General features: G+C 37.7%; 1 protein-coding gene across 1 annotated transcript; it reads left to right on the forward strand.

Annotated features, from left to right (window-relative positions):
- The first annotated feature begins 1,268 nt into the window (after positions 1 to 1,268).
- LOC117409414 (dnaJ homolog subfamily C member 25-like) lies at positions 1,269 to 8,255 on the forward strand. The gene is made up of 4 exons (XM_034015425.3): positions 1,269 to 1,735; positions 3,448 to 3,600; positions 4,387 to 4,857; positions 6,407 to 8,255. Exons 1-4 carry the CDS (start codon positions 1,424 to 1,426, stop codon positions 6,527 to 6,529), a joined length of 1,059 nt encoding a protein of 352 aa, XP_033871316.1. The 5' UTR covers positions 1,269 to 1,423; the 3' UTR covers positions 6,530 to 8,255.
- Positions 8,256 to 15,772: the final 7,517 nt, after the last annotated feature.

Consider the following 15,772-nt stretch of genomic DNA (forward strand, 5'->3'; position numbering starts at 1 on the left):
TTCCTCCTCACTTGCATATTCTTTGGACTCCTTATTAATTACATTAACACAAGACATTATGAAAGCTTTACTGTACATTGACCTTGTTTAATGGAAACACACTTCAACAGGGGTGGCAGCTCACACACCCCCTAGAATTTCAGCTACTTCCACAAACCAAAATGACTTATTTACAATGGAATCCTTCAAATAAATATTTTTTTTCTTAAGTGTAACTGTTTTGAAATAAATTGCTACAGTGTAATGACCTGTAACAGCAATCCTAGTGTGAAGTGGTGTCATCTTGCAACTGTATACAATATTAATAAATAGGTTGACAGGTTATTCAATTGACACTGATTGGTTTGATTAAATGAGAGGTGGTATTAACAAGCTGTCAGTCAGTTGACCTTGCTGAATTATTTTGTAACCTATGTTCTGCAAAAATGACCATGCAAATGTACTTTGGAAACTGGTTATCATTCTCTATTTTATTTATTTATTTATTTATTTATTCTGGTTAGAACACTAAATAACAATTTCTGCAAAAATGTACTTCAAAGTTCTATTTAAGTAGAAATTACAGCATCTCCATCACTTCTAAAACTACCTCACATCAGAATAGAATGAAACAGTTAACAGGAATAGTAAACAAATAACTGAAAATCAGCAGCGAAACAACAATGGGTAGGAGAATGTTAACAGCAGCGGAACTTCCTGCGACACGATGCGGTTTTAATAAACACATGTCACAAAGACTCCCTTCTAAGTAAAGCACGCTGCTGAATGACTGGTTCAAGTCAGACTCTGGGCACACAGCAATGTTTATTTAAAACAGTTCAGCAGTCACATAATAGCTAAAGTTGAATGAATATCCCAAACTGATTTGATTCACCGGCAGACCACTATCTTCCGGTACACCGTTGTGACCTGCAGTTACAAAGCATAGTTAAAAAAGAACGATAACACATCGGCAAGGATTGTAAACAACAGAACAATATTGTAAAACATGAAACAACATTATATGCTTAAGCACTGCAATTAACTTCAAAATGCCTGTGTATGCAAATTCACCATGGTAAACTATAGGGATTTAATTTTAGTCTCTGTATCATGTTGGGTAGAGGTTTAAATAGACTAAAATGTGCCCAGTTGTGTTATGACACGTAACATAGTGGGGTTGTTCCATCCCCTGGTTGGTGCAATTATAAAAAAAAAACACAGAAGGTTGGTTCATCAAAGTAGAAAACCTGAGTGTAGTGTGTAACAGTCTTTGCTAACAAGTTGTGGGTGAGGTGTGTGTGGCACGGCTAGGAGCGCAGACCGCAGTGTCCACTGTTCTGCTGTTGGTTTGCACAAAACAAGTTAAGAACTACGTTTCCCAGCACGCCTTTCCCGTCTCAGCATTCGAACGTATTGGTGGGGCGACTGACTATGTGCTGACATGGCTGCTTCCATGGAGTTCGTGAGGTCCAAGACTGGTCCACAGTTAATAATCTTATTCTTTCTGGTGTTCTTCATCCCCACAGCAACTGCCCTCATTGAGGGACTTTACTGCGGTACAGAGATTTGCTATGATGTGCTTGGGGTATCCCGGGAATCCACAAAGTTGGAGATTGCTCGGGCTTACAGACAGCTGGCAAGAAAGTATCACCCGGACAGGTACCGGGCCGGGGATCCAGGTCTGGCTGGAGAGACTGCAGAAAGTGCCCATCAGAAATTCCTGCTCATCGCCACTGCCTACGAGACGCTGAAGGTAAGCAAGCGCAGCTCATTTTTTTGAATATCTTTGGGATCATTTTTATGCTCTATGCATTGTGAAAAAGTAAAGAATAAACAGTACATAAGGAATTTGCAGTGCATTGTATAAATTGTGGTTCTTTGTGTCAAGGTTAAAAAAAAAAAAAAAAAACTTGCCTATGGAACCCGACAATGTATATAAAAAGAAAAAATATAACTTTTAATAGTTGATAAAGTACTGTACTGCTTGACTTAATTTTAGTAATTACATTGAAAAAAAACTGCTACTCAGTGTTATGTTAACGGTGTTATCATTACGAATTTTTTATTTATTTATTTATTTTAATATACCGTATTACTCGAATTAACGGCGCCCTTAAATTAACGCCTCACTCAGATGTCAGCTTTTTAATAGACGCCGCCCTCGAATAAACGCCGCTCTCAACAAAACTTAAAGGTGTTTTTTTCCTACACCTGATCAAAAAATAAAGAAAGAAACGCGCGACTCTGCCTATGTACATGACACCCCCGAAGAGACTGCAACCTCAATCCAGCATATAATACAAACTAATGTACACCCACCTTAGTAAGCACATGTTATTTTATAGTACAGACTCTAGACAGACAACCCAAAATGAACTACTTACAGCACAGCAGTCCTTCAGGTCTGTGTTTTTCCAGCAGAGTTCAGTGCCAACAGAGCAGGGGATAAAACAAGGGCTGTCTGTTTACCTCGTCGTCAGCTTGGATGGTGAAAACTTAAACTCAGAGGAATTTAGAGCTTTGCCGGTCACTTTAAGTGCTATCAGAAAGCTGTCTGAAGATATCTTATGGGTTTAGTTGTTTTGTTTTTTATTCAATTGGAATTTTACTCAGTCCTGTACAATTATATATAAAAAGAAACACTTGCTTACTATCTATGAGAAGATTTAGTTTCGGTTTCTCGTCCAGAGAAATTACAAACAAGCAGGTAAATTACAGTGAGAAAAATAAATAAATAACCGAGTAGGATATATTTCAGTTTAAACAGAAATCAAACCGATATTCAGAGGTAATGTTTTTCGTTAAGAAAAACAACTGCATCACACTCAACTACCGTTCTCGCTCCACTTCTTGTCCCGCCCCATAGCAACCAATACACACTCCTGATTCGCTGGTACAGTACTCCTCTGACTTCCCAACTCCCCCCTAATAGGCTCTCGTTAATGGTCAGTAAATGTACTGTATTCAAGCCCCAAAAACACACAAGAGTATAGTGCTGCAGATCTGAGCCTCTCATGGCGCCGTTTCTAAAATGCCTTAAATCATTTAATAAAATATTGCAGCGTTTGTAAAGCATAGTATTATTAATAAAGGCCGCCCTCGTATAATCGGCATATATATATATAAATTAGCTCAAAATATAGTAATTTAAGTTTAAACTGTTTTATGTGAAAATTGTGTATTTACTTAATATCCCTTATATGATTGGTCAATTGCATTAGGTTACTATAGACTAAATATCTGCCAGCACTGTGTTTTGACAGTAACCTGTGCCATTGTCCACATTTACAAGCACCAGAATAAGAAAGATGCACTCAAGGTTTTGTGAGTGTTGAACTAGAACCACCACAGCGGCTGGCTTAATAATAAGTAGTGCAGAGCTCTGGAATTGCCAGAAGACAGCAGACATCAGGTATCCATGTGGTTCTTGTTAACCCCGCGCATGATTCTGCCCTTGTTTTACAGGATGAAGAGTCGCGGAAGGATTATGATTACATGCTGGATCACCCTGAAGAGTACTACAGCCACTACTACCATTACTACAGTAGGAGGCTGGCGCCCAAAGTGGACGTCAGGATAGTCATTCTCGTAACAGTGTGTGCCATCTCTCTTTTCCAGGTATGCAATTTACATAATGACAGATAAAAATGAAATAAAAAATAAGCCTTTTGTTCCAAAGTACCACACATTGGGCTGATAAATTACACCACTTACATAATGATCTGATTTGCATTTGAACTCAACTGTTTGTCATTACGATCCATTGTACTAAGTGGTTTTACACTTACCTTTTATAAAGAGGTGGATAAAGGATCTGATTAAACAGCACAAACTTTGACAAATAATTTAAATAATAATATATCTATGAAAAAGCTGAAGGACTTTAATTTCCCCAGCAACAGCAATGTAATGGAGGTGCTTATTAGTGTACATACTGTATGGCAAACGTACACTTTTAGCTATATCTTTTAGGTGTTAAAATCATATCCGTAAGCATAGCAGGGTAGTAGTTTGGATATCCTGGTAGTGGGGCCCTAAAAAATCCAATTTTATTTTCAGGCTTTTTTCTCCTGTTCTGTTTTAAAATAGTTTTTGTGCGTGTGTGTGTGTGTGGCTTTTTTGATCAGTTATTTTATATAATATGTGTAACTTAAGAACACCCCTTTTAATCCTTGGTTCTATCATTTTACAAACAACTAACAGCTAGGTCATCCACACTGAAGATCACACAATTAAAGCGATATACAGGAAATTGATTATTCAACAATTATGATACTAGTTTATTGCAGCGCTATGCACTGTGCTGTGGAAATGTAGCATGTTAATGATTTTGAATGGATGTGAGTTTGTACAAAAAAAGAGAAAGAAAACAAAATTGATCTGTGTAGGCTTTTTTCCCCTTAGTATTACAGCTGGTGGAGTAGCTACACTGAAGCCATTAACTACCTAACCACTGTACCCAAGTACCGAATCCAGGCTGCAGAGCTCGCCAGGCAACAGGGGCTGCTCAACAAGACTAAGGAGAAGGGTAAAAACAGAAGGTCGAAGGAAGAGATCCGAGAAGAGGAGGAGGAAATTATCAGAGACATCATTAAAACCAAGATTGACATCAAAGGAGGCTATCAGAAGCCTAACATATCAGACATACTGCTGTGTAAGATCGTGCTAGCGCCCTACTTCCTGTGCACGTACATCATCTGGTACTGTCGGTGGATATACCGCTTCACCATCAAAGGGGAGGAGTATGGGGAGGAGGAGAAACTCTACCTTATTTGCAAGAACATGAAGATGTCCCAGGCTCAATTTGACAGCCACGAGGACCATCAGGTGCAAACTTTCTTGGAACGACAACTTTGGATCAAAGAAAACTATGAGGTATGAAAGTGTTATTAATTGCAGTCCCAACCAAAATTACAATAATAAGAATATTAATCCAGGTCACATTTATTTTGTGAAATGAAAATCAGGCTGTGTGTCTACGCTTGTTGTTTTTCATTTCAGAAAAATCCAGGGTGGATCCAATGGATATTGTCCTTGGGTAGTTTCTGCCAAGTTGTTTTGTAACATTAACTATATTTCAATAATACCATATTAAGTTGAGATGTAAGAAGTAGTCACGAAAACAACATTTACTGAACTCTTTATCTTTAAGCATTTTGAATTGTAGGATTTTTGGTATCTTTGTAGCCTGCCACTATTTGCCCATATGATAATCTGGTCTTAGTATGAGGTTTGACTTGGGTGCTGTTGAGCTTTTACCTGCCTTCTGAGTAGTATGAAGTGCTCAGTTTGGATTGTTGGAAGAGGTTGGAAATGGGTATTATCAAAAAGGTTTGGTTAGAGAAAAGCAAATCCTCCCTACTAATTGTTTAAAGTTTTTTTTTTTTTATATAATGTGTTTTCAGCTTTGAAGTCTTGTATGAGGGACTAGTTAACAAGCAAACCGTGAAAGAAAAAAAGAGAATAAAAGGCTAAAAAAAACTTGAAAGACAGATGTGGTACAAAGGATGATGTTTGGATTTACTTAGTAAATCTTACCTTCATTCTCTCCTTACACATTGTCATGATAAACATTTTAAAAACTGAAAAGTAATTCTTTGTATTCATTTTTATTTATTTATTTATTTATGTATGTATGTATGTGTGTATGTATTGATATATTTATTTATGTATTGATTTATTAAGTTTTTGAATTTCCTTTGAAGAGAAACTATCTTTTTTTTTTTCAGGAACTGTGGTGTTTTTTCTTTTCTTTTTTGTGTTTTGTTAACCTGGTTGGTTAGGTGTTTTGAGGGCAACACTCATTCCAAACGCAAGTAACTTGAAAAGTAACTTCAAATCGTATGTCTCCACATGCACTTAAAAAGCATTATTTGAGCAACAGAACCACTCGGAATGATTATAAACAAGGGGCAGGTCAAATTACATTTGAAGCTACTACAAAGTGCATTGCTATGAAGAAATGCAGACTGAGTAACTTTATCCATGCACAACCTAGCTTGGCTTACATTGCATTCCGATGTTTCTAAATTACCATTGCATTTAATTGCATTTTCCAGCGCCTGCCTTCAATTGGCGGTTCTCTGCACATTCAATCTGGGGTTTCAGTGTTTGCTAGTCGGCTACATTTGCAACTGAACCTCAGGCTTCATAGATGGCCTTGGTGCTGCCTTACACTTTTAGGATACAATTATGAAGATATAAATATGAAAATGCTGAAGGTTCAATGGATGTAGAGGTCGGCATTGTAATATATGCATCCATAAAAAGTTCCAACTTGTTGGATATGTTTTTGTTTTTCTTTTGTAGCAAAAATAATTCCTTTGCAGTCTGTCTCAACAAACTGCTTAATGTACTTAATCGCCAGTATCAATGTGCACCCGAGGGTACGATGATACCGTTTGTTTAATCTTGTTTTTTGTAGGTATACAAGCAAGAGCAAGAGGAAGAGATGAAAATGAAGATGGCGTCAGACCCTCGGTGGAAAAGATACAGACGGTGGATGAAAAATGATGGGCCTGGAAGGTTAACGTTCATTGATGACTGAAGACAAACAACATTGCACTCCCACAAATATAGAAACAATATATATACATATAAAATGATGGGCCTGGAAGATTAATGTTTATTGATGACTGAAGACAAACAACATTACACTCATACGCATATAGAACCAATATGTATATACATATACATATATCTGTTGATTTAGAATGATTTTCATAGCATAAGTTATATTGGAGGGTTTGCGTGCACGTGGAGTGGTGGACTCAGGAATGTGCGTAACATGCAGCTTCCCTAATAGCTCTCGTTGGTAGAGCACATCTGCTGATCCCACATTGAATATTGCCATGGCAAAATATGGTAGACTTCAATCTGATTTCTTTATTTAGAATGTTTAGAACAAGTTCCCGAACTCTGTTCTGGGTGACTGAATCTCAGGTAATCCCTACAATTCACTAGGGTCACTGTGAAAACTCGGGTCGCTGTCACACCTCAATTGTAATCCCTCAGTGGAACTTTACTGCATGCATTTTGATCCAACCCGGATTTATGCTAAATGGTTAACATTATCTTGCATGTACAGCCTGAGGTACAGTATGTTGTTGCCCAGCTAGAAAAGTAGACTGTAAAAAAGCATAAACATGATTTGCATCATTTAAGTATATATCATTTCTATAACTTCCTCACCTCCTCCAGAACTGCGTGCCGTTTATTCAAGTACATTGTTCTTGTCCCTTACGATAGTGTAGTTGTTTCTGAACTATTTGCTACCAGTTTCTATTTCTAAACCCCATCCACTTATGACTGTTATTTCATTTGAAAGCCAACCAAGATTCATAGCTTTTTTGTATTGGTTAAATTATATTTTCAGGTAATGACTGCCCTTAACCACTGGTCGCTTATATTAACTTGATTAAGCCTTATAACAGGGGCGACGCATTTTGTCTCGCAGGAAACAAATACGGTATATTTGTAAATATTTTACAAACACCGCCAAAGCCTTAAAATGCGAACCCTTTACTTCAAAGAATCTGAACTGCTCTGCTTGCCCCTATTCTACGCGGTTTGTAGCTGCCAACAATAAACATCCAATCTGAAAAAAGTGTCTGTAAAGTAACATTTCAGGGTCAACTGGGGTTGGCGTAGAAATATGAGTTATACTGTATCTGATAAGACTTATTCTCAACCTTGAATGAACTTACAGGAAACAGTTTTGTTACATCTTGTTGCTGTGTCTTGGTTTTTACATCATTTTTACGAGTAGTAGGCTAATTCAGTTATATGTAGAGAGCTACTAGAAGGATGAAAAACATTTAAACACTTACAGCGGTATTATGCAACATTATGTATCAATATTTCTTAAAAAGACCATAGAATCATCACTTTTGAGACGTTTTGTGAAACCTCAGTAATTAGTGTGATCTTGGATACTGAAATGCCTGCCTTCCATGTGCCAGCCCTCAGCCCTCAGTCAGATACCATCAGGTCTGCTGACTGGTTTCACTGTGACTGAAACAACAGGGAGATGCAGCTTTTATATATTACAGAACATGCCTGGGCATGTCTATTTACACAGGTGAGGATGCTACATGTTGCATTTATTATTCTTTGAAACAGTGTGGTTTATTTCTTTTAACCTGATTTAGCCTTTTTTATTTTCTTCGAAAAAGTTTTCTCCTTGCAAATTTTCTGTGCTTTATACACAAACTCCTAAATGCTTAAATGCTTAAATGAACCTGCTTTCTTTTCAAAACTATTGTTTTAATTTACCCTCAAAAATTTAAGTTGATTAGATGTCCACATGCCAAAGTGAACTAACCAAACCCATTGTTCCCCACACCAACACATACACATGTACCTCGGTGACATATAAAAAAAAAAGTCTTTGAAGAGAAATTAAATGAAGAGTTTATTCTACAACTCATTGGATTGTCGATTCTACTTTGGTGTACTGGTATACAGAACTACCCTTACATGTTTCTGTAGTCATAAATCAGTAGAAAGAAAGAACAGCTTGTGTTGTGCAAGAGCACCGCCTAGGGGCTTCTCAGTGGCACAGCAACCTAAAACTGCCCTTGTTTCAACAATCCGTTTGATATGGTTTTCAAGCCTTGCTCTATGATGGGTGTCCAATCCTGGTCCTGGAGGGCCGGTGTCCCTCCTGGTTTTTGTTCCAACTGTGTCTAAGTAATTTAGGGTACAGTTGGAACAAAACCCAGGAGGGACACCGGCCCCCCTGGACCAGGATTGGAGACCCCTGCTCTGTGAGTTCTGTATTTAACTGTTAACAGAGGGTTTGTTGCAATTGCGCATGTATGGGGAAGGAAACAAAATTTATATTTAAAATCCTCAATAAAACTCAACCACTATAGATTTGTTGAGGCCAGTTAGTCCTCTGATATCAAAGTTAAGCTGAGTAAACTGTATCAACAGAAGTGCTGCTGTGTCACAGCAGAAAGAGCGCATTGTTTTAGAGGCTGCGGGTTACATGGCTGCTTGTCAGGCCATCCTCAGTTTCTTTCAGCGTTGCATAAACTGTTTCTGCAGATGGCTCTCACGTAATCCAATAACCGTCTGGCCAGCTTTCGATTTTGGCCTCATGAAAACCTCATCAACATTGTACAGTATACAGTATATTTACATGTCATTGGTGCTTGTTAAAAATCTATATACATTTGTATATCACATTATGACAATTTTTGTTAATGTAAATTGATGTACAGTATCACATAAAAATTATTAACAATAGTAATATACTATTTAAGTTGATTATAATTAGCACATTTTGCTAGCTTCATATTTTGCTAAATGAATAAAAAAAAAATCACAAAAATCGAATAACTCAAGGCTCTTGTATTGGAACAGTACTTAATCATTCAATTGAAGAGTATGAAGATAGCCCACTTTGATTATAACCCCTGTATGCAGTGTCTTTAAATGGGTGACAGCCAAACCTTTACAATTCTTTTTCATGGCTCTTCTAAGCACAAGCCACTTTATCACTGCGCCCCGAGCAAAAAATAATTGAGTTCTTTGCATCCTTTTTCCAAGCTGTGTTTTTGATGAAACATTTAAATGTCTGATTCCTTCAGCTAATGGCTTCCTTTACTGTAAGTCACATGGTCTGATTGTAGCTAGGCCATTGTGAATTTGACCAGGAACAGGAATTCTTAAGGAAGCCACAACAGCTGTTAATGAATTGTGTTGTAAAATCCATTCAAGTAAAAGAAACAAGCAAGCAATAAAAAGTGGGACCAGTAATCATGTTACAAGGTTGAACCCATAGAGATCCCATATTTTGTAAAGCAGGACTAATTGTTTTTTTTTTTTTTAAAGGGGGTGGGGGGAATTAACAGTCACTGCAAATCCTACTATCATCTATCGGGATGTGCAGCAACATCAAAATAATGTCTGTTTTGTGATCATCACTGATGTGTATTACTGCATAAAAGAGGAACTGTTAAAGGGCATTGTTCCCAAAAGAGAGAAATCAAACAAACAAACAGAAACCTTATTTTGTTAAGTTGTGGGATGCACTGCCTACTGTCTCTCGGCCCTTCTTTGCTACAGGGGTGTATTTTACTGAATAAGTACAAGAGTGTTCCTTTTTCCCATTTTGTAAAGCACCATGTAGCCTATTTACAATTAACAATTTATAATACAGATGATTTTCTCTTGAATGTTACAGAAATGCCTTAGGAAAAGAACACTTGAGATGTTATTTAGGATTGTGTACACATTTAAAGCCACTGCCATTTCCCCCATCATGGCTTCTTGTGCAGATTCCTTTGAAGATCATATGCTTTTATTTCTCTTCTAACCACTTACACATAACTGATACCAAAATAGTTCATTTTTATATCCCAATGAAAGGCACCTCAGTCACACAGAGCTTGCTGTGTTTTTAGTTAGTTTTCTTGAGTTGGTTTTCTGCTGCTTATTGGGGCGTTCCAACAGCAAATATCAATATCCCTGTGATTTTAGTTTTATTGTGTTTCTTTTTGTCGTTTGTGTTTGTTATTGTGCATTTAAAGTTGGATTATACCTTTTCAAGTAGCACTAGTAAATTTAGGGATAACCAATGCTTTAAAACATTTTCTTACCTCTTACTAGCATTATCAAAAGTTATCCTTTGTGTTATCATTTTTGCCATTTTCAAGCAAGACTCCAAAACACTTTTAAAACACTTTTTTTAAGCTGCTGCTTCTACGTTTTCTGTGTTAGCCGCACTCAAGTCGCCTACCAAAATGAGACAGGGCTCATGGGAATCGACGTGACCTACAAAACAGAAAGTGATAGGGTGCAAGAAAGCATCAGTTTAAACATTTAAATGTTGAAAAAGAAAATCTGCATGCCAGATTTTTTAGCACAACATTCAGAGACCCAATGATAATAGCAACACAAATAAAAGGTAATAAAAAAAGGCCTTGGCTATTACATTGCAGATAATACCAATATCAGCTAATCACCTTTTTAAAAAAAAGTTGTACCAGTAGAATGCAAAATTATTTATAAACCCGTCAAAATCATGTACATTTACACATACATTTCTGCTCTTGCAGTATCTGTGCAGGGATGGAAATAAGACTCCTATTGCATAGCAGTTTCACCCATTCCAAGTTTTATTACCAGCTTGATTAGTCACAATGTATGGATAGCAAGCTCAGGTTCATCTTATTGAACACATAGTTAAACCAGGAATGGATCAAACTGGTATACAATGGGTTTTATTTGTAGCCCTGCATCTGCACTACTCTTTTTCCAGTACAGTTCCTTTTCTATCTGCCAGTGCTCTGCATGGACACGTCCTCATCATCACTTTTCATAAAGGGTTAACAGAAAGAGGAGATCACATGAGCATGTGGAAGAGTTATTGCTGGTAGCATTTTGGTTCGACTGTCAGCCTGCAAATGTCCATTCACTCCTTTGCTTACTTTCAACCACTTGGTATAGAACAGTTTAATCCAAAATGGTGCTCAATGCCTCACCCCTAAAATTCGTACAAAGGCATCTTTGCCAAGTACTCTTCTGTAATATCAGGCCTTTGCAATACAATTGCTCATTCATACTGTGTATCTATTGCTCATCCATGTTACTCAGTGTCTTCAGTATCCTGCATGTGGCTGGCTGCAGTTTGAGCTCCCTTGAGTCTCTTGAGTCACAATTGCACTTTTGGAGTAATCTTCGTCGAGCAGGGCAAGGACCTGCTCAAAGGTGTAATTGATTCAATGTAATAAATTGGACATGGTTGGAATGAAAGGGCCAATTTAACTAATACAAATCATTGGCGGATCTAAATACTGCTGTAGTTAAATAAAATAAAATGAGACCTTCCCTGGCATTTACTCTTCATTTTACAGACAAATAAACTAAATACACATAGAGCTGCCTTTGTTATAAATCACTTTAAAAGACTCCAAATACCTGAACATGGTGAACAGGATTTTGACTTGTGCAATATAAAGCCCCACTTTTAACAATGTGGATAGGTGGACTCATAGTTTTGTACTGTACTGTATCTTTAAAAACAATTGGTTTACTTGAAGCATCTCGTCTCTTAAAGAAAAGCCTTTTATATTTCAAAATAACTCAGTATGTAGATATTAATCTGCAGACACAAAACTTGATTTCATTTTTTCTGTGATGTGTTTAATAGCTATCATCTATCCAAGTTTTACCATCAAAATATGGTTACAAGTATTTCTTTCTAAGATGTACTAGGAGGCTTGGTGGTCCAGTGGTTAAAGAAAGGGTCCTGTTACCAGGAGGTTCCCGATCCAATCCCAGCTCAGCCAATGACTCACTGTGTGTGACCCTGAGCAAGTCACTTGACCTCCTTGTGCTCCGTCCTTCGGATGAGAAGTAAAACCGAGGTCCTATTATAAGTGGCTCTTCACCAGCAGTTGTGATGCATCGTTCACCCCTTAGTCTCAGTAAGTTGCTTTGGATAGAAGTGTCTGCTAAATGACAAATTATTATTATTATTATTATTATAAATAATGTACTGGTATATATGTATATATATTTATATATAGAAAGAGACTTCTTAGTCCAGTAGACATGTCTTTTATATATATTTTATTATTTGTTATTTCTTAGCAGACGTCCTTATCCAGGGCGACTTGTAATTGTTACAAGATATCACATTATTACATACAGTTACATTATTTTTACATACAATTACCCATTTATATAGTTGGGTTTTTACTGGAGCAATCTAGGTAAATTACCTTGCTCAAGGGTACAGCAGCAGTGTCCCCCATCTGGGATTGAACCCACGACCCTCCGGTCAGTCCAGAGCCCTAACCACTACTCCATACATATATATGTCTTTAGTTTTTTATGATTAAGGCTGCAGCGACCTGCACATACCATACATCGTTGGCTTACCAGTTTGTTTACGTCTCCAGGGGTAGTTTTCTTTACAAAAGCTTTCTCCCTACACAAATCTTTCTGGGTAAAACAACAAACCTACTGCTACAACAGCAAGGGGTATCGGTGTGTGAGGTATCATCAACCTTCTTAAATATAAAGGTGCCTGGCATGGCAAACGCACCTCAGGCCTGACCTGAACACGCCCTTCCATTCAGTCCTGAGCCTGAGGATTTGTGTCTACTGGGAGTTCACCAAACTCTTTTCACCTGCTGATCTGACAGGCGATTTCACAGACTCCAATTAGCACTAATACTGGACTAAACTGCACAATAATTCAATGATCCATGAAAAGTTGATTTCATTAACAGGATTTAAAATACTCCCGGAGTATGGTAGTTCTTGACTAAAAAAAGGTTAGTTTCATGAAGGCTGATTAGACGTAGTCCAGAACTATATGGAGGCATAACTTAATCCTGTAAGGGGACAGGTTAAAATTCAGATTAAATCTAGTTTTTCCTCAGTCTCTGAAGAAAATGGATTACTTGGACAATGTTAATGATCACAGGTGTGTTCCTTTGAGACCAGAGAGAAGAATACTGCTAGGCAGAAGTAATCCAATGAACTATTACAACTTCTGTGACTATCTTTGGGTGTATAAAGAAAATGTAGTACATCTACTAATATTACTGGGTCAGAAAACGGTCTCATGCATGAATTACTACAGGGGAAGCCTTTTCCTTATGTTTTACAAGTTTTGGTGACCTAAAGGTTTTTGGCTACTAGAAATTTTCATCGGGAATTTGAGGATTTATTTGGTGCCAGTGAACCAACAGTAAGTAGAATTGTGCATAAAGTCTGTCATTCCTTATGTCTGCTGAAAGATCAATGCATTCATTTCCCTGATGCTGTTGAACAAGACATTTAGAAAACACAGTTCTATCAATATGGGAACTTTCCTGGCATTATTAGCTGCATCGATAGGTGTCATATTCCCATGAGGCGCCCAGCAGTGCTGGATTATGAGGAATACAGGAACAAAAACATGGTTTTCAATCAATGTTCAAGGTGTGTGCACTTCAGAGTTATTGTTTTCAAACAGTGTTGCTCAGTGGAAAGGTGCTACTCATGATTCTATATGCCCAGTTTGAAAGAGGGCAATGTGGTGTCATTTTACTTTATTGTTCTCTCCCTATTTCAATGCAGCAGGAGTTTCATAACAATGGTACAACCATGCTCACGTTCGTACAAGAAACCTTGTGGAACGCATGTTTAGAGTATGGAAGAGCCTCTTCCAGTGTCTGCGAAAGACACTTCGCTTTCATCCTAGGAAGTGCTGTATTGTTATCGTTGCCACAGCTGCACTGCACACTTTTTTTAAACAAGGTGATCCAGACTCCCCTACTGAGGAAGAGGAAGGCACGGTTGTTCCAAACATTGTAGCAGACAAAAACGACTGAGGTGGACTGTCTTATCTGGAGGCTTTTGTGCTTGAACACTTTTCCAGTTAGGTTAAAGAATGTAAAATATTTAATACGATGTTAGTATAAATGCAATGGAATTCAAGCAAGAGAAATGTATTTCAGCAAGCACTCCCTTTTATTCACAAATTCATACACTGTGCCCTCAAAAGCTAAACCGGTACTTTCTTGTGAGAAGCCTTATTGTGTACAGTCCCTTATCGATTTTTCATGCTCTGTACAGCCCATCTTCCTTTCCTCGTCCTTGGTGGCCAATTTTCATTTTCATTTCACGCTTTCTGAAGAAACATCTTACCAAATAAATCACTATCTTCCTGGTCTCCCTCTGAGTCCAAAGAGCTGTTGACACCATCATCATCATCAGGGATACCTTCCAGGGGTTCTTGGCTCTCTAACAACCCACTCAGCAGGTCACCCAGTGGTCCCTATCAGGTTTGGGTGGAGCACCACCTCTGGTTTGAAATCGCCCCTTGTGGTCTACAGCGAGAGTTTTCTTAATTTAAAGTTGTACATTCTTCCACTGGACCTGAAAGTACAGACAATGTTTCTTTATATTTTGACATAGGTTGTATCCAGTTATTGTTAGAATTTGACTCAAATGAAAGGTTTTTTATGGAGCAATGTCCATTTACAAGCACAACAAGAAATTTCAAAGCAAAATGTGGATACGATTGAGATAACAATGGGGGGGGGGGGGGGGGCTGTCAGACAGAGAGAAAGTTGTTGAATCCTCTACCTGTAAGGTCTGCTTTATTTTGCACGCAACGCTACAATATTTTAAACCCGCCCCAACTACTTAGTGACAGCACATTCCTACATTTTTATTGGAGACTCCACTTGCGAGACTTAAAACGAGACTAAAATCAGAAACGGACGTTACATAAAACTCGAAAATAGCTAAAAAATAAGCAACGAAAAATACAATTAATAAAAACCAAAAAACAGAAGCCCGAATTATAAAGTCTACATCTGCAACCGCTTAATATAATTCTGCACTACTTTCAATGGAAAACAATTGTTGCTGTACTGAGTCTCGTGATTTCTAGTTAAACCGTATTGTGGTGATGCCAATTGCAGATATTCGTGATACAATTTGCATTACATAATAACAGTGTAAATAAAGAAAATAAAATAGTTCTGTTTTTTCTCAGTGGCACAGGTGAAATGCATCCGTCTCGGTTCTTGTTAATACTGTATAATAAGGCAGTAGTAGAACAATTCAGACACAGCGAGACCCTTGAGAGAAAGGGATGCTCTTCTAGGACACGTTTCTCATTTATATACAAGGCGTACAAACTAAGAGCTGGATCAGATTTAAAACACAATGGAAAAATCTCACTGAAGCTGAAACGTCGTTTTATGCACAATTAGGAGCACAGTAGTGCAGTATAATTAGTTCTCAACGAAGAAAAAAAAAAAACTGGAAAATAATA

The sequence above is a fragment of the Acipenser ruthenus genome, chromosome 1 (assembly GCF_902713425.1).
Source record: "Acipenser ruthenus chromosome 1, fAciRut3.2 maternal haplotype, whole genome shotgun sequence".
Taxonomy (NCBI): Eukaryota; Metazoa; Chordata; class Actinopteri; order Acipenseriformes; family Acipenseridae; genus Acipenser; species Acipenser ruthenus.

Coding starts and splice junctions, on each gene's coding strand:
- LOC117409414 (XM_034015425.3), top strand. CDS start 1,424: ATGGCTGCTTCCATGGAGTTCGTGAGGTCCAAGACTGGTCCACAGTTA. Junction 1,736..3,447: donor CTGCCTACGAGACGCTGAAG/GTAAGCAAGCGC, acceptor CTTGTTTTACAG/GATGAAGAGTCGCGGAAGGA. Junction 3,601..4,386: donor GTGCCATCTCTCTTTTCCAG/GTATGCAATTTA, acceptor TTTTCCCCTTAG/TATTACAGCTGGTGGAGTAG.